This window comes from Oscarella lobularis, chromosome 11 (assembly GCF_947507565.1).
Source record: "Oscarella lobularis chromosome 11, ooOscLobu1.1, whole genome shotgun sequence".
Classification (NCBI taxonomy): domain Eukaryota; kingdom Metazoa; phylum Porifera; class Homoscleromorpha; order Homosclerophorida; family Oscarellidae; genus Oscarella; species Oscarella lobularis.
In genome coordinates this window covers 2,736,691-2,757,355 of record NC_089185.1, presented here as the reverse complement: position 1 = coordinate 2,757,355, position 20,665 = coordinate 2,736,691, and the positions used below count along the sequence as shown (strand labels likewise).

The following is a 20,665-nucleotide window of genomic DNA, read 5'->3' as shown; positions in this document are numbered from 1 at the left end:
TTATGTTACCCGTATAAATGGCCGTCTCTTTGGCAGCAGACTGGCAGACCAGTGCAGCAAGCAGCGAATAATTTGATCTACAGACCTTTCACTCACTTCGACAAAGGGTATGATAGTAAGCAAACCGTTATCAGGGCTAACAGCTAGTAGGCCGTACCGCACGTGAGTTTGGCGACCCCCATTGCAGTAGCTGGCAAAATGATGAGGAGCAACTGGCTAAGTCAGTCTGAAGGACTACGTACGTACAGCGCTACCTGCGTACCTAGCTGCCCTCCGAAAAAATCCTTCACACTGACAAGCCACAATTCCTCGAACAAACAGGAACTTTGTGGAGGGTCTTACAGCGATAAATTGAGTCAAAATTGATGGACGGGCAGACAGACAGACAGACAGACAAGGAAGCAGCAATTTGACTCCCACAAATTCTATAAAGATTGGAGATGATAAAATTATGTAAATTCTTTACTTCTTTGTAGAATGGTCTCGCCGCTTAGAATGCCATTTCTGCATTGAACGCCATTTCCCCAACCATGGAAATTTACATGTCCGAAATAGACAAGCTGAAAGAATCTGACTCTGGAGGAGACCTCTGGGGTTTTTGGACGCATACAGGAAAAGCCATCGTTCATCTTGCTTCAAAAGGCAAAGAGAAGCCGCTATTCTGCGAGGAGCAGTGGTTAGAGAAAGTGGGCGAGTACAATAAGACTCCTTCTCACGTGAAACGCCCCAAGGACATAACGCCTACTTTCACCTACGCTTTCGTCGTTCAACGCAAGGGAGAAGAAAGACCGCAGTTTTTTAGCGTGAACGTTGATGGTCGCATTCAACCTGAAGCTGACGTGTGCATTCTGCCGAAGCTGAGCCCGTATCGCTATCTTTATGAACCGAAAAGCCACACGGACGCAAACGGAGACGTTGTACAAGAGTACGAAACAACAGATTCAGCGGCAAATGGACTTTATGCGGAGCACTGGAGCTCAGAACCCAAACATTCCAAATTTCTGCAGGGACTTTTGGAGCAGCTGAAAGGAGAGGGCCTCACAGTGAAAGTCCAGCTTCTGTCTGAATTTAACTATCTTGCCGTTTCTGTTAGTGACGAGGAGGCCAAAAGGAACGGTGCAGTGGGGTTCCCAGTCACGTTTCCCGAAGACAGGACGGTTTCTGTCAAAATTGGAAATGAACCTCCAGAGAATATTAGGAATCTGTCACGAAAAGCGAAAAAAGCTAAGGACGCTCTACTTCCTTACTTTAAGCCGGCAGAGTCTGAACGCCAGTCAAACCCCAACAAGAAAGGAGAAGACGCTCAGGATGAAAGCAAAAGGAATGAACCCAGACAAGAATTAGCCCAGCCACGCGATCTCACCGATGGAGAGTCTACTCATCGCGGAGATAATTTGCTTTCTCCTGAAGATGTGGTAGAAGGCGATAAAAAATCTCATCTCCCTGAAGGTGCTGAACCAGATGACAAACAAGAGGAATCCCGTCAGGCAAATAAGGTACCCTCAGATGGAGATCTCGAGAAGAACGAAACTTCTTCCGAATCCAAGGCAAAAGATGGAGCTCTCGAGAAGAAAGAAACGTCTTCCGAGCCCAAGGCAAAGGATGGAGCTCTCGAGAAGAATGAAACGTCTTCCGAATCCAAGGCAAAGGATGGAGCTCTGGAGAAGAAAGAAACTTCTTCCGAATCCAAGGCAAAGGATGCCAGTGGAGCTCCCAAGAAAAAGGGAACTTCGGAATCCAAGGCAAAGGATGCCAGTGGAGCTCCCAAGAATAAGGGAACTTCGGAATCCAAGGCAAAGGGTGGAGGAAAAAAGAAACAGAACAAGGGTGGCACTAATACGTGAACAAGACGAGATTTTTGCTCTTGAACTAACCTATCTATGGCGTACCGTCTCGCTGTTCTGCGTTTTCAGTATCATCACAAATAACAGCTTGGTAGTTTTACACGTACGCAGAGTCCGTGCTTTGCGGCAATGCCACACGAAAATACGCACAGCATAATATATAAACAGTCATGATGTCTTAGTGAGGCATTTCTTTCAGGTAATGATCCAAAGGTTTCCCAGTCCTATGATGGCACTCAAACGCTTCGATCCAAATTCTACCTTTCATGAAGACGAGATACAATGTATTTCGACTATCCCAACTGCTAGGATAGTAGTGGCACAGTCGTATATAGCCGTCTCTTTTTCCAATTGTATGGTGAGTGTAACTTCCTGTTGGAAGAGGCGATCCGTCTCTCAGCTTGTATCCCCTGTATGAGCGCAGAAGAACCATTTCTGGACAGGAGTTGGGAAAATCTTCAGGTACGTATATTCTTAGCTGGTAATACGCCCCGTTATTTGCTCTCACAGGCAGATCAACCTTTGTTTGGCCTCTAGTCGTTGGATTGTGCCAAACGGCGTCCGGGAAGTGCTCGCTCAATACGGTTTTTTCTGTAGCAAGCCTCTGACGCTGGTAAGACGACCACATCGTGAATGCTTTGTGCGCCTGACACTGACGCCTGGAGGAGGGAATCGGGAAAATGCGCGAGAGACTCCTGGATAACGAGATCACTAATCCATCAGAGAAAATTAGATTTTCCATTGACATGACATGACAAGCGACTAGGAGTCGCCTAACAAATCAAATCAGTAGAGCAGCAGACACTCATGCAGGGGAAAAGAACTCTCTTCGTTTCTGAGAGAAAGCAAAATCAATAGCAGACACAACTTGAACATGCAACTCCTCCAACGTAATAGAGGGGGGAGCAACGACAATAACGGCCATACCCATAGTTCCCAACGTGAGTGACGATGAGCCGCGTCTGTAGTCCAGGCGACAAGCCGCTTCGATGTACTCGTCTGAAGATACAACGGGAAGACGATGCACAAACAAAATAATGACAGCGTGCGGCTCTTTGGCCATGACGCCACCTAGTCGCTCTGCAAGCTTTTGAAAGAACTGGTGATGTGCATCAGGAATGCAACTCCAGAGCGAGCTTTTCCATAAGCGAGCATTGCTAAATTTTGTCTGGTCTAGCATTTCGGTCAGAAACCCGACTTCACTGTTTTCCCGAGCCTTGACAGGGGCACTAACGGCTTTTAGAGTCGCACTTGAAGACGCGTCAGCGGAAGGACGACTTCGCGCGTTTCTAGCTTGTTCCACGGCAGCTGACTTCGTGCCCGAAGCGGGAAAATCTGACGAAACGTCAGCTTGTCTCCGTCGGACAGCATAGATCGCTTCTTTAGAGGTCACGTCAGGCAAAGCGAGCAAAGGAACGCTTTCACGCGCATGCGTCTTGGGAAGAAGTGGGCAAAGAAAGAAAGATTCCCCTCTCGCCGAATCAGCTTCTCGTCGAACATCTACGTTCACTAGATTGTCCATCGATTCGGCATCTGTGCAGATGACTTCTCTGAAGTGAGAGGAAAACGCGAGAAAGAAGCGAAACGGGCTCTGATCCGGAATCACTTCAAAACGTCCCCGCTGCATCGTTATATATTCCCACCTGTCGCGAACAGCGAAAAGAAAGCATCCCAAACCAGCGACATCCGTCGTAGCCCGAGGAATATTGGCAATGAAAACGATAAATCGTTTCCAACCATATTGAGGCATGTTGCTCGAGACCGTGTTCTGATCCCCCTCACTGGGCTCCGCAAGACCGATTCGGTGATGAGAATGCCATTCGCCGATGTGACAGAGGCCGTGCGTCTCTGTCAGCATGGTGCCGGCGTTCTTGAGATAGCCAGGGCTCTGAAAAAATGAGACACTTGTTCGTCCGCTTCCTCGTCCCGGTCCCAGAACGAATTGAACGACGGCCGTGTTTTCCGTTGCCCACAAGCCGAAGAGATCGCCGCCTGTTTCGACGTCTTGATGACGAAGGACCCATTGTCGAATCTGAGCCAATTCGCCGTTGTGAATCAGAACTTTGAAGGGTGGGGATGCCAGTTGAACCCTGTTCGTCTCCATCGGCGAAGGTTGACTGTTCCGCAGTTTTGCATTTCTGATTAGACAAGGGGGTCTCCACCTACGGCTGAACATGTAAATTAATTAATTGAATTAATTAAGATTTCAGGAGAGTTCTAAACCAAGTCAGGTATCACGTGCAAAGCTTCCGCTCACGAGGCTCTGCCCATGTCTAGTGACGTCAATCGTTTTCAATACATAGTGTAGCTTATCCGGGAAAACGAAGAGCAGACACACCAGGCGCACGTGCTCCTAAGAGCGTTATTTGGAGATAGAGAGGGCCCCTTAGAATCGATTTTGGGATTGACGGACCTGTACCAATACTAATATCACCAATAATAAATAAACGCCTCTTATATAATCTCTGCTACTTATTTAGGAGGCGCTTGGCTATAATTAGCCTCTGCACTACGCTTTTTTTCATTGGCCCCCTTCACTTCTTCGTCCTTCCTCAGCTCTCAGGAGGCTACAACGACGACTGCATTACAGATAAAGAAAAACTAACCGCTTTGCGTTACGTCCTAGTAAAAACGACAGACCTATTCGATAAGGCAAATATTACGTATTGGCTTGACTTTGGAACCCTATTGGCTGCTACTCGTGACGGAGATCTGATTCCGTGGGACCACGACGCCGACATAGGATATATTCTAAAAGACATCAATAGAGTTAGAAAGCTCAAAAGCAAGCTAAAACCAATTAATAATTACGTGGTTAAAATAATTTCATTTTCTCAAAGGTGATGCTAAAGAATTGGGGATTACTCTCAATGGTGGAGCAGCGACGTATCAAAGCGCCAGTATTGATATGTTTCGCTATTCTGATTACATCGCTCCCAGCAGTGGTAATAGTGACTCTGAACGAACTTCAGAGCCTATACTCATTTCTGGATTCAAGAGTGATGGAATCTTTCTGACACGCTATAGACACTGGGAAGCCGTTCCTACGAAATGGATTTTTCCCGTTAGACGAAAAGCCTTTCTCGGCAAAATGATGTCCGTGCCGTCTGACGTCGACGCCGTCTTGAAACACAGGTACCCGTTAACGTATCGATTCGGAATTAGATTTCCCTATAGATGGAAATGTTGGATATGAACTGATGATACATTGCTCAGGTCATGATCATCAACTCTTTTTCGTTTGTACTGTAAAGCGTTTAGCCGATCTAATCGAGCGTGGCGACTTCACGACGCGTCGATTGCAGTAGCTGCCAAACTGTCCGGAACCGTGCTTTGAAGGGCCCGCTTTGATTTGTGAAAGAATGACTGTGGCGGTAGGCCTAGTGCGCTAAACAGTACCCACCTCACTCAACCGCTCTCTCAACGGACCCAGCTCTCAACGAGAACGAGTAACACAGACATGGCCAAGCGGCTCCAAATTGGAGATCATCTTACTGTTCCTTTGGACGGCGTTGGCGCCGGAACGCACCACTGAATCTACGTTGGTAATGACGACGTAATCCATTTTACTTCCCCGGGCCATTTGAAGTCTTCTGAGACAGCAAGAATCGTTAAGCAAACGATCGAGGAGTTCCGTTTAGGCAGACGAATTTCGATTGTTCCTTACGACACGTCACGCTACCCGTACCCACGACAAGAAGGGCCTGGGCGTATCTGAACCAATCCGAACAGTATCCCGACTACGAACTCCTAGAAAATAATTGCGAGCATTTCGTCAATTTATGCATATATGGAGAAAGAATTTCTTTTCAAGCAACAGCCGTAAAAGGTGCTTTCATTATTGGGACTCTTGCGGTAAAGAAACTTTTGTCTTGAACATCTTGTTTGCCATTTGACGTATGTGCCACTGTTGTGTGTGTGTGAGAGTCTTCAAAAAAAAGTTTGTGACAACGCCACTTTGACGAGTCATCTTTTGGGTTCTAGCCACTGCTCTCTTAGACACTAAATTGAAGAATTAATCGTCATATTAATTAGAAGCAGTTAGCGGTACATTCCTAAAAACGCGATTGTCTTCCTCAACCATCTTGAATTATCTTCTCACGATGCAGCGATTTGTAGAAAGTCAACGAAGCTTTGCAATCCTATACAGGTATTAGGTAAGATGAGATCATAGCGTTTGAGGTCAATAACAGCACAGAAACTGTATCATGTTGAAAAAGATTAGAATCATAATTCTGACTTGCTACTTATCTCCATCTGGCTTGGAAACAAATCTTATTGGCGACAAGTTATACATTCGAGCTTCCTATACTATACAGCAATATTCAAGAAATAACTTTTCCTAGGCGACGTTGTGAATCTGCGCCTCGTTAAGCTTGTAATAGACGCCCTTCTTCTGCATCAGATCGCCGTGCACTCCCTCTTCCACGACGCGACCCTTTTCAATTACAAAAATTCTATTCGCTCCTTGAATAGTCGACAGGCGATGAGCGATCACGATGCTCGTACGGCCTTCTCGCGCACGATCCAGAGCCTCTTGAACGATCTGAAGAAAAGAGCGTCAAAATCATTACATTGGTATATCTAATATTTTTTGATACCCTTTCGCTTTCCGTGTCGAGAGCCGACGTCGCTTCGTCGAGCAGAAGAACCTTCGGATTTCTCACGAGAGCTCGCGCGATGGCTATTCTCTGTTTTTGACCGCCGGACAATTGGGTTCCCTTGTCACCGGCCCCCGTATCGTATCCCTGGGTAAAAACAGTATATATTATTTCTATTGCCCCCAGGCTCGCCTTACATTCGGCAAGCTTCGAATAAATCTGTGAATGTTTGCGTCTTTCGCCGCCGCCTCGATCTCCTCCTCGGAGACGTCGCGAAAATTGTCCCCATACGCGATGTTGTCGCGAATGCTTCGATCGAAGAGAACGGGCTCCTGACTGACGAGACCCAATTGGCGACGAAACAGCTTCAGATTCCACTCGCGAATATCTTTATCATCAGCAAACTATAGAACAATATATATATTTTCATAGAGTAAAAATAATTCTTTGTCTAAATACCACGACTCCTTTTTTTGGATCGTAGAATCTCTCGAGGAGTTGAATGCACGTGCTTTTGCCGGATCCGCTCGCGCCGACGAGTGCGACGGTCTCGCCGGGTTTCACCGTCAAACTCAAGTCTTCCAGCACCGGTGCGTCGGGTCGAGAAGGATAGCGAAAATTGACGTTTTCAAATCGAATACGACCACTGAAGTCGTCCTAAATAAAAGGATTCTCAATCTATTCCGTTCAGTGTACACTAATAACTGTACATACAGGCTTTTCTCCTTCAGATGAAAAACTGTCAATCGACGGGACGGCGTCGATCGTTCGAAAAACTCGCTTCGTCGCCACGCGCGACTTGGAGTAGTCCGGCGCCAACGACATCGCTTCTCCAACCGAAAAAGCCCCAAAAATAATCGCACCAAACACTCTGCACGTCAACACATAGAGATTAAACATTAGTAGATACTTTCCCTTCATTACATGAAGACAGCTTCATAGTCGTAATGTTGGCGAGCAACTTGCCACGCGCCGAACCGAAACGCCGCCGCGTAGGCGAAATACTGAACGCCCTGCGAGAAGGCGTAGGCGAGACCTTGAACGTGCGCCCGGCACAACGCCGATCGGTAGGACGGCTCGAGACAGTCGTGATACTTTCGAATGAAGACCTCCTCTCGCGTCAGCTGAGCGACGGTTTGAATATTGTCGATGCTCTCGACGACCAGTTGACCGGCGTTCTCCATCTGAGACGCGTTCGCTGACGAATGACCGGCGAGGGCTTTCGTCTGGAGGAGACCGGCGAGGATGAGAAACGGTATGACGGCGAGCGTGACGAGCGTCATTTCCCAATTGTATACGAAAGCGATGATGAGACCGGAGAGGAGAGCGGATATCATGTAGACGATAGTCCCAATGCGAGTCCCAAAACCCTAGGAAAAAAATTCTGACGTCATATTTTTTAAAAAAACTTTCTGACACTCACGGCTTTGACTTCGGCCGCGTCGCGTGCGAGTCGAGTCGAGAGAACGCCCGTCGAGTGGCGCTTCTCGTCGAAATAGCCGATCTCTTGTCGAAGGGTCGCGCGAAACATGAGAGCGCGTAGACGCGTCGTCAGCGCTTCGCCGGCGTGACCGTAGAAGTAGGCCTTGAGGAATTCGAATAGACCCGAGCCGAGAGCGATGTAGACGAAGACGGGCGCCCAGACGGCGACGTCGTCTCGCATCTTTTCGCAATCTTGACCGAAAATCTAGACGCAAATCGAAAATGTCGAACGTACGTTCGCTTCGCGATATTTTGGCCTACTCTCAAAATTCGAGCGAATATTAGTGAAAACGCCGGCGCGGTGACGCCGGCTCCCGCCGCGCCGACGGTGCCCATAAGAAGGGAAAACCATTCGGGTGCGCTCAGTTTGGCGATGCGAATGAGCGACGGCGGCGGAGCGTCTTCCACGTCTTCGGTATCTTCGATCTCTGCTTCTGTGCTATCTTTCCCGTCGCTTTTTCTGCTGTCCTATGTTAGAGAGATAACCATTTCTCTGACTTGTTCACACTCGAAAAAATTCTCGTACTGTTTTTGAAAGTTGACGACGAGCGGACGTACGACGATGCAAGGACAACTGACGCGCCAATCGTGCCGACGCACCGGCGTCTAGAAAATTTTGTTCAATAATCGAAACTATGTCGAATCCAATGCCAAGTGCCTTTTCGAGTTTCAGCCTTCTCCGATCCGTCGTCGACGCACTGATAATCAATATAGTAATTTACCTGATTATCCCTCGTACGTACAGTACCTGATTCATAACTAGATCGTGATAGATATCGCCTCGCTTCATCAACTCGTCGTGACTTCCTTGCTCGACAATTCGTCCCGAAACGATAGCCGTGATGCAGTCGGCGTTTCTCACAGTCGACAGCCGATGAGCAATCACGACCGTCGTTCGACCCTCTCGAGCCTTAAAAAAAAACAAAAGACCGGACGGGGTATCTATCAACAAAAGAGCCCAAGGGAAACTGTACCTTATCGAGAGCGTCCTGTACCGATTTCTCGCTCTGAGTGTCCAACGCCGACGTCGCTTCGTCGAGGAGAAGTACTTTGGGATTTCGGACGAGTGCTCGAGCGATGGCGACGCGTTGTTTCTGACCGCCAGATAACTGGGCTCCACTCTCCCCGACCAACGTATCGTATCCCTATAGAGAGAGTAAACATCTGCTTATTTTTTTATTGAGACATGATGACCTACTTCAGGTAATGTCGAGATGAAATCGTGCGCATTCGCCTCGACGGCTGCCGCGCGAATTTCCGCGTCGGTGACGTCGTCGCGACCGTAGCGTATGTTCTCGGCGATCGTCGTCGCAAACAGAACGGGCTCCTGACTCACGACGCCTATGTGCTGTCGGAGCCAGCGAACGTTCAACTGGCTGACGTCGTGACCATCAAGAAATATCTACGATAACTAATTAATAATTAATTTTATTTAAAAATCGTACGTATGTACCTTGCCGCTCGACGGATCAAAGAATCTCTGAACGAGTTGAACAAGTGTACTCTTTCCAGAGCCACTTGGACCCACAAGGGCCATGGTGCGTCCACCGTCGACAGTCAAATTAATATCGCGAAGAACCTAAACAAGATAATCAGATGGCGTTTTCCCGGTGTGACGCTCGAACGCTTTACTTTGACGTCCGGTCGAGCGGGATACGAAAAATCGACGTTTCGGAATTCGATAGTTCCCTTCAACGTCTCCTCGCTCGGCTTCTCGCCTTCGTCGGAAAGAGGATCAATAGCCGATTGCTAAACAGAAAACATGAGGATTTTTCTTCATCATTGATTGAAGGACACTCGATCACCCTGTCTTCGATTTCAAACAGACGAACGGCGGCACCGCGAGCCGTACTGATGGCTTCCCAGCTGGGGCCAGCGTAGCCGAGAGCAAAAGCTCCAAACAACACGGCAAAGATCGCCTAGATTAATTAATTAATTAATTAATTAATTAATTAAAAATTCGCTCACCGCAAGAACGTCGCCTCCCGTGCTCAATTCTTCATAGACGAGAAATCCGGCAAACCTACAAACAGCGTCCCGGTAACAAGAACCCATCTCCCTCCCCCCAGTGACGCACCAAAACGCGAAGCCAACAGACCCAAGGAGCACAACGTTCATCAGACACATGGCAAGTCCGTGACTGAACGCTTTCTTGTTTCCCAAACGACGAGCTTTTTCAATTTCGGTTTGATATCTAGAAAACGATGAAGCCCAAAGTATTCCCACCGTTAAAAATTTCCACGAACGAACATTCAATTAATTAAATCACCTTTCCGCCTCCTTGTCTTCACCGCTGAACGCGACGACCGTTCGAATGCACGATATGACCTCTTCGGCTATGCTTCCCGCCGTCGCGTACGCTTCCTGCTCCTTGCTTGTGAACGAGGCGACGAGCTGAAAGAGCATTGTTGTTTTTTTTTCTCTTCTCACACATATCGTGTCTATGGGACGTCACGTACTTTCGATTCGACTAATCCCACGATGGCGAGTATGGGACTCAGTCCCAAGATGAAGAGCGACAGACGCCATTCGGATATAAAACCGACGGCGAGTCCGCCGACGAACACAGTCGCCCACATGAAAAAAATTCCAATCTTATCCCCAATGCCCCGACTGACCTTATCGAGATCACTAAAAGGAGAAAAGTATAAATAACGTCTCGTGACGGATATACATACATAACGAATTACTCGGTCAATCGCGTGGCGAGCTGTCCGGAATCGTTCGTCTGAAACCAGGCCATCTCCTGTCGCATGATCGATCGAAATAGAGCCTCGCGCATGCGACGCGTCTGACGCTCGGCGGCGACGAGCAGCGTCGTCACGTACACGTACGCGGCGACGAACGCGCCGAAGCCGATTATGGCGAAGCGCAGTGCGACCGTCGCGAGTCGATCTTCGAATAGGGTCGGATCGAGAAGGTCGCCGTCGCACGACGTGTTGACGCGATTTGCGAGGCACGACGACGTGTTTGCCGCGGCGATCGTCGCGTTGTCGACGCTCGCAAAGCAGACGAAGCCGTCCAAGAGATCGCCGAAGACGAGCGAGATGCCGGGAAGGGCCATTCCCGTTGCCACGGCTGCGACGATGCCGACGAGGATGAGGAGAATGTCGACGCCGTCGGCGTAGCGGAACTAAAATAACTAATTAACGTTATTGATTCATTAATTAATTTGTGATAAATTGAGGCCGAGTCATCGATCACTCATCGTCATGTGATCGTGGGATTGGAGTTTCAGTATCACTATGTGAGCTCTACTACGGATCGAGTGATCGCGTACCAGTTGAAAAAGGGAGACTTTTCGCTCTTGTTCTCCTGCTTGGTCTTTTTTCGACTTCTTTCGCGTTTCGGGCCGTTCGGTTGCAGTGCTGTCGCCGCCTGAGGCGTTCAGCGCGTCGTCGTACGATCTGTAGGCGTCGTCGAGCTTGTCTTTTCGAAGCGACATTCTTAGAGACTTTGGCGGATAGGTCGGGAAGCTCGGAGACTGTCGGACGGGCCGATTAGCGAGCAAGCCGCGAGTGTAGTTTCGCAAGATCGAGTCACAAGACTCCGTTTATTGACGTCTAGCGTGCGCTGTGTTCTCCTGTTAGTTTTTAGCTCAGTTAGTCCCTGGCAGCAGTGTTAGCTCTGGTCAGGAAATCTCAGCGAAGATTAGTGAACTGCTCTCGTGAGCTCTGGGCTTTGCTTGGCGTCCGTCTTGTCTGCCTCTCTCTATAATAAGTTGCTTTACTGTATGATCGTTACCAGACACTGTAGACGTGGGAGCTGTAGCTTGGACCAGATTTCTGGTGGCTTCAATCCACGAGAAGGAGTAGAAACGCCTACACATGCAGTTCGATCGGAATTTGACGGCTCGTTCATTTATTGACTTCTCTTGCCTGTCTCAATTTCACTAACAGGACACTCATGTATTGGCGAAATAAATCTTCTGTCTATAAATAGAATTTTACGTAAGCAGTGAACAATGGACTGCTTGTCTTCGAGCATTCGAAGGTTCGTTTTGCATAATGATCAGAAGGATATAAGCGACAGGAAATTCAAACCACAAGGAAGCTAACGACAACTACGCCACTCGGATGTTATTGACTTCCTGCTGCACTCCCATGCATCTATAAGAGCTACTACTTGCAATTCGTTTCGTAAATCACTCCGCTGAACGCGATGAATTATCACGTTTGCCCAACAGTTCTAGGTTGCTTGGCAATCCTAGCGGCCGTGTCTGGTCAAACACCGCCATTCCACCCAATGCCAATGCCACAGAATAATCCCTGCTGTGCTGCACTGCCAGGTCGAGATGGCAGAGACGGACGAGATGGACCTCCAGGGCCTCCAGGACCTCCAGGAGATGCACTTACAGGACCTCCAGGTCCCCCCGGCGATAGACTTCCAGGACCTGCAGGTCCTCCAGGTTCTCCCGGAATTGGAGTTCGAGGACCGCCAGGTCCCCCCGGCGAGAAAGACGGTGACATCAGTTACATGCTAATAACTCCCAACGACGTCAGAAACAAGAGATATGGCAATAGAACTCGCTTGTATGAGCCTCTTTCAGCCGGCGAGTCAATTTCGTTTGCTGCAGGCAAGAGGAGAAACAATCGGTTGATACGAGTAACCTTAGCGGAGCCAAACGTTCTGAATAAAACCGCTCGATACGTTGTTACAGCAACGATTTCTCATCGAAATCCCGTGTCTGTGCATACGGACATGGATCTCAACGTCGTCGTGTCTGACGGTAGCTCTGGCGTAGGTTATTCATTTTCAGAACAGGGCAATTCGAAGATAATGTACGCGGCTGAAGGAAAAAGTCAAGGAGAGATTTTTGCTCATTATCTCATTCCATCTGGTGTCACTCCCTTTAAGTATTCTCCCCTGCATACAGTGCAAGTAAAATTTGGCGGCAATCTTAAGGCATTTGGAATAGGAAAAACCGTCTCTGACGTGAATAGAATTGGCACGCATCAATTTTCGAAAACGTTGAATCCAGCCAAGGGAGTTTATCTAGATCTTCACCGCGAAGACGAGCTTGAGCAGTTTAACATCGAATTCATTGAAGTGCGACTTGAGAGAGAGACTTAGTGGGATCATGCGCCGACTGCCCTCAGACTTAGTGTTTTACTGCTTTGTTGTTGTTGTTGTTGTTATTTTTTTGCTTTTGTTTTCTTTATTATGACTGTTGATGCTGCTGTTTGGAAATATAAACACTCTATAAAGACAGCTGTTCGCGACTTCGTTGCCTTTTGGGATTCTGTAACAGAAATCTGTTCAAAAAGTCCTGGAAGCGGACAATCGTACGGTGTCATTCATTATGTGGAATGCTGTTGCAATAATAGAAATATTCGTAGATCGACGCCGCAATGCCATTCTTCCACGTGCAATCAGGACTGTCGGAATTAAATAATTAATTAATTATCCTTTACGGATCACAAAGAATATTACAGAGCAAAGACGAGTATGATCAATGGTGCCATTGCGTCATCAATCTTAGAATATTTTACTTGCAATCTACGAAAGTATGGATCTTGCCCTTTTTTACTCATGCTGATTTTCTCAAAGGCAATTAATGGTCGTCTCTATATTTCCAGGCAGCAGCGGCAGTAGCAGACAATAACGACGACGACAACAACAACAACAACAACAATAGAAAAGGCAAGGGCAAAAAAATGAAAAACGACAACAACGAAGTCTGAGGCTAGTCGGCGCATGATCTCGCTAAGTCACTTTCTCAAGTGTCACTTCAATGAAGTCGATGATGTACCGCTCAGGCTTGTGTTCGCGGTGAAGATCTAAGTAAACTCCCTCGGCTGGTTTCAACGTCTTAGAATATTGATAGGTAGCAACTCTATTTACATCAGAGACAGTTTGTCCTACTCCAAATGCCTTGAGGTTACCGCCAAAGTTTACTTGCACTGGATGTAGGGGAGAATACTGAAAGGCAACGGTATGCTCAGAGAGAGAATGAACAAAAACCTGACGACTTGGTCCTTCAGCTGCAAACATTATAATCGGCGAATTCGCCTGATCTGAAATTACATAACCTACAGCATGGTGACCGTCAGACACGGTGATAATGAGATCCATGTCTGCCTCCACAGACACGGGATTTCGATGGGAAATCGTTGCCGAAAAAACGTATCGATCGGTGTTACTCAGAACGTTAGGCTCCGCTAAGGTCACTCTTATCAATCGATTGTAGGTCGTGTTGCCTGCATCAAAAGAAATTGACGTACCAGCTGAAAGGGGCTCATACACGCGAATTCTATTGCCATATCTCTTGTTCCTGACGTCATCAGGAGTTATCAGCATGTAGACGTCGTTATAACCGGGGGAACCTCGAGGTCCCGAGAGTTCAGCTCCGGGGGAACCTGGAGGTCCTGGAAGTCCCTCTCCGGGGGGACCTGGAGGTCCTGGTAGTCCATTTGCGAGAGAACCGGGAGGACCTTGAACTGCGGGGAGACCTGGAGACCCTGGAGGTCCATCTCGTCCTTTTCTTCCATTTCGACCAGGCAGTGCGGCACAGCAGGGAACATTCTCTGGGTGGATTGGTGGGATATGTGGTATTTGACCAAAAACAGCCGTTAGAAGGGCCAAGCAACCTAGAACTGTCGCGCAAACGTGACGACGACTCATTGGTTCCAGCGGAGTGATTTGTGTGAAACTAAATCGAGTAGTAACTCTTATACGTACGTGTATAGATAGATACGTGTAGGTAGGAGTGTGGCAGGAAGTCAATAACATCCGAGCCGTGTAGTTAGCTTCCTTGTGGTATGCACATCCTGCCGCTTATCTTTCTGAACATTATGCAAACCTTAGAATCCTCGAAGACAAGCAGTCTATTGTTCATTGCTGACGTAAAAATCTACCTATATAGAATGACGAGTGTGAGAGGTAAATAGTCAGAATGGAAACAGGAAGGAAACGTCGATCTAAAGTTTGAAATAAGCGGGCCAAATCACCCTCAGGAAAACGTCTAAATCGGGTATCTACTCACTAGGTATCTACTAACTCACTACTACTACTTGAACTAGGAGTCAAGGCAGACGTCACACTGTGTGGGCGTTTCCTACGTGGATAACCACAACGTTAAGCGCTATTTGGCTGAGTCTCAGGTTTTCAATTTAGCCCCGTAGAAGACGGTAGTTAGTAGAAGACGGGTCCGGCTGCGTAGATTCGCGCACCGACAGCCGCAGTTAGGCCCCGTAAAACATCATTCGGACCCAACAACATCTCTCAGCAAACGTCGTCAATCAGAATACACTGGGCAAAGACTCCCAACGACACTCACTGTCCGTGAGATGGCAGTATCACAACACAAGGTGCCAAAGGCGTGGTCCATCCAGAAAGAGCCTGACGGACCTGCATGCCTCGCGAACCTACTACCTAGTAGCTGAAGGTCCGGCATATAGGCACAAGGCTAGTTCGACTGTAATTTTCTCTGACAGGGAGCCTCATGATCGAAGCATCTTACAAATTGCAGCCGTAGTGCCGTTTCATTATCTCTCAACGCAAATATAGCTTGCTCCTGGCGCTGCCGAGTCGACTTGGAGGCGCAGACTGCAGTCATCAAGTTGTGACACGAGTTCTAACGTTACCTTGATCGTGTAGTAGATTGGTCGTCTGTACTGGTGGTAGCCTCGGTCTGTAGCCTCCCTCACCCGCTCTCGCTGGTCTCTTTCGGCTGCTCAGTCCCGCGGAATCACCGAATCAGGCCGAATGCGATAACTAACGCACGCTACGGGCGAGAGACCAGAGTCTCGACTGGCTCCTGACCTCTCACTGCTCGAAGCTTGACAGACGGGAAAGCGAGAAAGGGTCTGAGACGAGGCTAGGTACAATGCAGACACTGTGGCTTGAACCAGATTTCTGGTGGCTTCCTAACCTCAGTTGTAAGAAACGCCCACGCAGCCTCCGGACCTATATATAGCCGAATTTGACGTTTTCTTCACAACAACGATTGGGCTCGTTCATTGATTGACTGTCTCAATTTCACTAACAGGACACTCTTGAATTGGCGTAATAAATCTACTCTATAAATAGAATGTTACGTGAACAATGGACTGCTTGTCTTCGAGCGTTCGTTTTGCATAATGAATCAATTAATGATCCGAAGAATAAGCGGCAGGAAATTCAAACCACAAGGAAGCTAGCGATAACTACGTCACTCGGATGTTATTGACTTCCTGCTGCACTCCCACGTGCATCTATACGCGTATAAGAGCTACTACTTGAATCCGTTTCGAAAATCACTCGGCTGGGGACCCAATGAATTATCACGTTTGCGCAACTGTTCTAGGATGCTTGGCAGTCCTGGGGGCCGTGTCTGGTCAAACACCGCCACCCTACCCAATGCCACCGAATGATCCCTGCTGTGCCGCACAGCCAGGTCGAGATGGCAGAGACGGACGAGATGGACCCCCAGGGCCTCCAGGGCCTCCAGGAGATGCACTTACAGGACCTCCAGGCCCCCCCGGCGATAGACTTCCAGGACCTCCAGGTCCTCCAGGTACTCCCGGAGTTGGAGTTCAAGGACCTCCAGGTCCCCCCGGCGAGAAAGACATTGACATCAGCTACATGCTGATAACTCCCAATGACGTCAAAAACAAGAGATATGGGAATAGAACTCGCCTGCATGAGCCTCTTTCAGCCGGCGAGTCAATTTCTTTTGCTGCTGGCAAGAGGAGAAACAATCGGTTGATACGAGTAACACTAGCGGAGCCAAACTTTCTGAATGAAACCGCTCGATACGTTGTTACAGCAACGATTTCACATCGAAATCCCGTGTCTGTGCGAGAGGACATGGATCTCTCCGTCATCGTGTCTGACGGTAGCTCTGGCGTAGGTTATTCATTTTCAGATGAACGCACTTCGAAGATAATGTACGCAGCTGAAGGACGCAGTCTAGAAGATTTATTTGTTCATAATCTCGATATTCCGTTTGGTACCACTCCCTTTAAGTATTCTCCCCTGCATACAGTGCAAGTAAAATTTGGCGGTAACCTTAAGGCATTTGGAATAGGAAAAACCGTCTCTGACGTGGATAGAATTGGCTCGTACCAATTTACGAAAACGTTGAATCCAGCCAAGGGAGTTTTTCTAGATCTTCACCGCGAAGACAAGAGTGAGCAGTTCATCATCGACTTCATTGAAGTGAGACTTGCGAAAGAGACTTAATTAGTTGGATCATGCGCCGACTGCCCTTAGACTTCAGTGTTTTGCTGCTATTCTTTTTGCTTTTGTTTTTTTGTTGTTGTTGATGCTGCTGTTTGGAAATATAAACACTCTAAAGCAGAGATAAAGGCGGCTGTTCGCGACTTCATGCATTGCCTTTTGAGATTTGAAACCGAAATCAGTTCGTACGGTGCCGTTATGTGGAATGCTGTTGTAAAAATAGAAATATTTGTACACATAGTAGACATTCTTCACGTGGTAATAAGGACTGCCTGAATTAAATAATTAATCAATTATTCTCACAGAGTGAGAGATATGTGCAAAGACAAAGACGTCTCCATGCGCATATAGAAAAAAATAGGTCAGGAAACGTTTACATTAGACAGTAGAGAAATACACCAATCAAAGTGAGCCTAACGATCTTTGCTTTGCTGGACTGTACGTGGGTCAAGATGGCAAGGAGAGAGGGAATTCGTCTTGTCCGTCTCTCCCAGCCAAATAACCTAAAATTGTCGCGTTAACGTGATGCGTTGTTGATTCCGGCAGGGGAGGGATTTAAACAATAATTCGGGCAGTCCTGATTGCTTTTTAATTAAACGTGAAGATCGTGTGATTAATTAATAGAGACCATTGAGGCATCAATCTTATAATATTTCTTTATAATATTGCAGCAGAATTCCACTTGCAGCAGCAGCACCAGCAGACAACACAATAACAACAACAGCAAAATCAAAAAGGCCGAAGTCTGAGGGCTAGTCAGGGCATGATCCTACTAAGTCACTTTTTCCTAAGTGTCACTTCAATGAAGTCGATGATGAACTGCTCATCCTTGTTTCCGCGGTGAAGATCCAAGTAAACTCCCTCGGCTGGTTTCAACGTCTTAGAATAGTGATATTGATAAGCAGCAACTCTATTCACGTCAGAGACAGTTTGTCCTACTGGATCCAAATGTCTCAAGGTTACCGCCAAAGTTTACTTGCACTGGATGTAGGGGAGAATACTTAAAGTCCTCTACTTTAAACGCATGGATAGAATGATAAAATGTCTGACGGCTGGGTCCTTCAGTTGCGTACAGTATACTCGGCGAATTTTTCTCATCGGCAGTGACATAACCTACAGCATTGTGACCGTCAGACACGGCGATGATGAGATCCATGTCCGTATCCACAGAAACGGGATTTCGATGGGAAATCGTCGCTGAGAAAACGAATTGATCGGTGTTACTCAGAACGTTAGGCTCCGCTAAGGTTACTCTTAGCAAACGATTGTAGGTCTTGTTGCCTACATCAAAAGAAATTGACGCACCAGCTGAAAGAGGTTCATACAAGCGAATTCTATTGCTATATCTCTTGTTCCTGATGTCATCAGGAGTTATCAGCATGTAGACGTCGCTATAACCGGGGGAACTTTGAGGTCCCGAGAGTCCCTCTCCGGGGTGACCTGGAGGTCCTGGAGGTCCCTCTCCGGGGGGACCTGGAGGTCCTGGAAGTCCATTTCCGAGAGAACCGGGAGGTCCTTGAACTGCGGGGAGACCTGGAGGCCCTGGAGGTCCATCTCGTCCGTGTCTCCCATCTCGACCTGGCAGCGCAGCACAGCAGGGACCATTCTCTGGGATCGGGTGTATCTGTGTTATTTGACCAAAAACAGCCGTCAGAAAGGCCAAGCAACCTAGAAGTTCTGTCGCGCAAACGTGACAACGATTCATTGGATGCAGCGAAGTGATTTGTGAAGCTAAATCAAGTAGTAGCTCTTATACGTACGTGTGTGTATAGATAGATACGCGTAGGAGTGTGGCAGGAAGCATCGGAGCCACGTTACCTTCCTTGTGGTTTGAACATCCTGCCGCTATGCAAATCTTAGAATCCCTGAAGACAAGCAGTCTATTGTTCATTGCTTACGTAAAATCTAATGACGATCGTGAGGCAGATGACAGTACACGCTGTTCGTGCCGTGTTAGTCAGAATCAAAAACAGGAAGGAAACGTCAATCTAAAGTTTGAAATAAGCGGGCCAAATCACCCTCAGGAAAACGTCTAAATCGGGTATCTACTCACTAGGTATCTACTCACTACTAGGAGTCAAGGAAGACGTCACACTGTGTGGGCGTTTCCTACTCCTCCCCGTGGATATCCACAACGTTAAGATTTGGCTGAGTCTCGGGTTTTCAATTTAGTCCCGTAGAAGACGGTAGTAGTAGAAGACGGGTCCGGCTGCGTAGATTTGCGCACCGACAGCCGCTAGTCAGGCCCCGTAAAACATCATTCGGACCCAACAACATCTCTCAGCAAACGTCGTCAATCAGAATACACTGGGCAAAGACTCCCAACGACACTCACTGTCCGTGAGATGGCAGCACAACACAAGGTGCCAAAGGCGTGGTCCATCCAGAAATAGCCTCGCGAAGCAGACGAAGCCATCCAAGAGATCGCCAAAGACGAGCGAGATGCTGGGGAGGGCCATTCCCGTTGCCACGGGTGCGACGATGCCGACGATGATGAGAAGAATGTCGATGCCGTCGGCGTAGCGGAACTAAAATAACTAATTAACGTTATTGATTCATTAATTAATTTGTGATAATTTGAGGCCGAGTCATCCATCACTCATCATCATGTGATAAGCGGATAGCAGTTTCGGTATCTCAGAGCTCCACTACGGAGTGATCGCGTACCAGTTGAAAAAGAGAGACTTTACGCTCTTGTTCTCCTGCTTGGTCTTTTTTCGCGTTTCGGACCGTTCGGTCGCAGTGCCGCCGCCGCCTGAGGCGTTCAGCGCGTCGTCGTACGATCTGTAGGCGTCGTCGAGCTTGTCTTTTCGAAGCGACATTCTTCGAGACTTTGCTATAAGCTCGGGAAGCTCGGAGACGGTCGGACGGGAGAGCACTGGGCCGATTACGCGAGCAAAGCGCAGTTTTTGCGAGTGTAGTTTCGTAAGACCGAGTCACAAGACTCCGTTTATTGACGTCTAGCGTGCGCTGTCTTTTTCCGGCCTATTCTTCTGTGCCCCAGAGTTGCTGTGCCCTCCCTAGGCTCGCGTGCCAGGCTCTGTGCCATCTCCAGCATCTATGGTGGTGCCAGCAGAGATTAAGTAGCCATTGTTAGTTAGACTTTGTTCTCACTTCTGAAAGCTCGCGGGAAGAGCGACGACCTTGGCTTGGGACGATCTCGCGCAGTTGTGCGATTTTTAGAACGTTATCCCCGTAGACATGTTATTAACGGAGGGGGAGGGCTGGCCAGCGACTATGTACAAGAGTTTGCTCGTCATGAAGCTCTGATAATCGATTGATCAATTAGCACATTTAGTGGAGGCGAGAAGGGCATTTATTTATTTATTAGGCTACGCTTCTTTTTACAATGAATCCTCTGCATACGTTCTCTGCGCAGTACTAATGAGTACATATGCCAATTACTCTCTGAGGGGATATCGACGTGGGGCGCTATATGGTTGGAGCTCCTAGCTAGAAGTCCGGCTCGTACGGTCTGTCTCACCTTGACGTGGCTATGCAGCACAGAAGTGATCATTCGGTATCCAAACAACCTAAAAGCATATGGTCGCCTAGTTATAAGCGCGTCCGATGAAT

The 20,665-nt window shown here is 47.9% G+C and overlaps 4 protein-coding genes and 1 long non-coding RNA gene across 7 annotated transcripts; 1 reads left to right on the top strand and 4 right to left on the bottom strand.

Moving 5' to 3' along the window:
• The first annotated feature begins 9 nt into the window (after positions 1-9).
• LOC136193208 (neurofilament heavy polypeptide-like) lies at positions 10-2,038 on the top strand. Its single transcript, XM_065982054.1, has 2 exons — positions 10-107; positions 477-2,038. The coding sequence occupies exon 2, from the start codon at positions 531-533 to the stop codon at positions 1,842-1,844; it is 1,314 nt and encodes a 437-aa protein (XP_065838126.1). The 5' UTR covers positions 10-107; positions 477-530; the 3' UTR covers positions 1,845-2,038.
• Positions 2,039-2,323: 285 nt separating this feature from the next.
• On the bottom strand, positions 2,324-3,958 carry LOC136193209 (uncharacterized). Its single transcript, XM_065982055.1, has one exon. It carries the CDS (start codon positions 3,946-3,948, stop codon positions 2,650-2,652), a length of 1,299 nt encoding a protein of 432 aa, XP_065838127.1. The 5' UTR covers positions 3,949-3,958; the 3' UTR covers positions 2,324-2,649.
• Positions 3,959-6,050: 2,092 nt separating this feature from the next.
• Positions 6,051-11,476, bottom strand: LOC136193205 (ATP-dependent translocase ABCB1-like). Its single transcript, XM_065982049.1, has 22 exons — positions 11,208-11,476; positions 10,618-11,060; positions 10,387-10,558; positions 10,197-10,321; positions 10,005-10,121; positions 9,896-9,950; positions 9,733-9,846; positions 9,560-9,676; positions 9,381-9,506; positions 9,126-9,329; positions 8,902-9,072; positions 8,676-8,837; positions 8,586-8,625; positions 8,454-8,533; positions 8,189-8,395; positions 7,869-8,132; positions 7,370-7,815; positions 7,160-7,316; positions 6,905-7,102; positions 6,643-6,849; positions 6,446-6,592; positions 6,051-6,390 (listed from the first exon to the last, which is right to left on the bottom strand). Exons 1-22 carry the CDS (start codon positions 11,370-11,372, stop codon positions 6,187-6,189), a joined length of 3,921 nt encoding a protein of 1,306 aa, XP_065838121.1. The 5' UTR covers positions 11,373-11,476; the 3' UTR covers positions 6,051-6,186.
• A 2,005-nt stretch (positions 11,477-13,481) lies between these two features.
• On the bottom strand, positions 13,482-15,674 carry LOC136192887 (uncharacterized). The gene is made up of 2 exons (XM_065981638.1): positions 15,514-15,674; positions 13,482-15,461 (listed from the first exon to the last, which is right to left on the bottom strand). Exon 2 carries the CDS (start codon positions 14,657-14,659, stop codon positions 13,634-13,636), a length of 1,026 nt encoding a protein of 341 aa, XP_065837710.1. The 5' UTR covers positions 14,660-15,461; positions 15,514-15,674; the 3' UTR covers positions 13,482-13,633.
• Positions 15,675-18,789: 3,115 nt separating this feature from the next.
• LOC136192890 (uncharacterized) lies at positions 18,790-20,646 on the bottom strand. Of its 3 annotated transcripts, none has more exons than XR_010671254.1 (4): positions 20,204-20,645; positions 19,757-20,147; positions 18,988-19,617; positions 18,790-18,934 (listed from the first exon to the last, which is right to left on the bottom strand). It is a non-coding gene; the product is annotated as an uncharacterized lncRNA (long non-coding RNA). The 3 variants fall into 3 exon arrangements; XR_010671255.1 differs by having other exon boundaries at positions 18,790-19,077; positions 19,143-19,617; positions 20,204-20,643; XR_010671253.1 differs by having other exon boundaries at positions 18,790-19,617; positions 20,204-20,646.
• Positions 20,647-20,665: the final 19 nt, after the last annotated feature.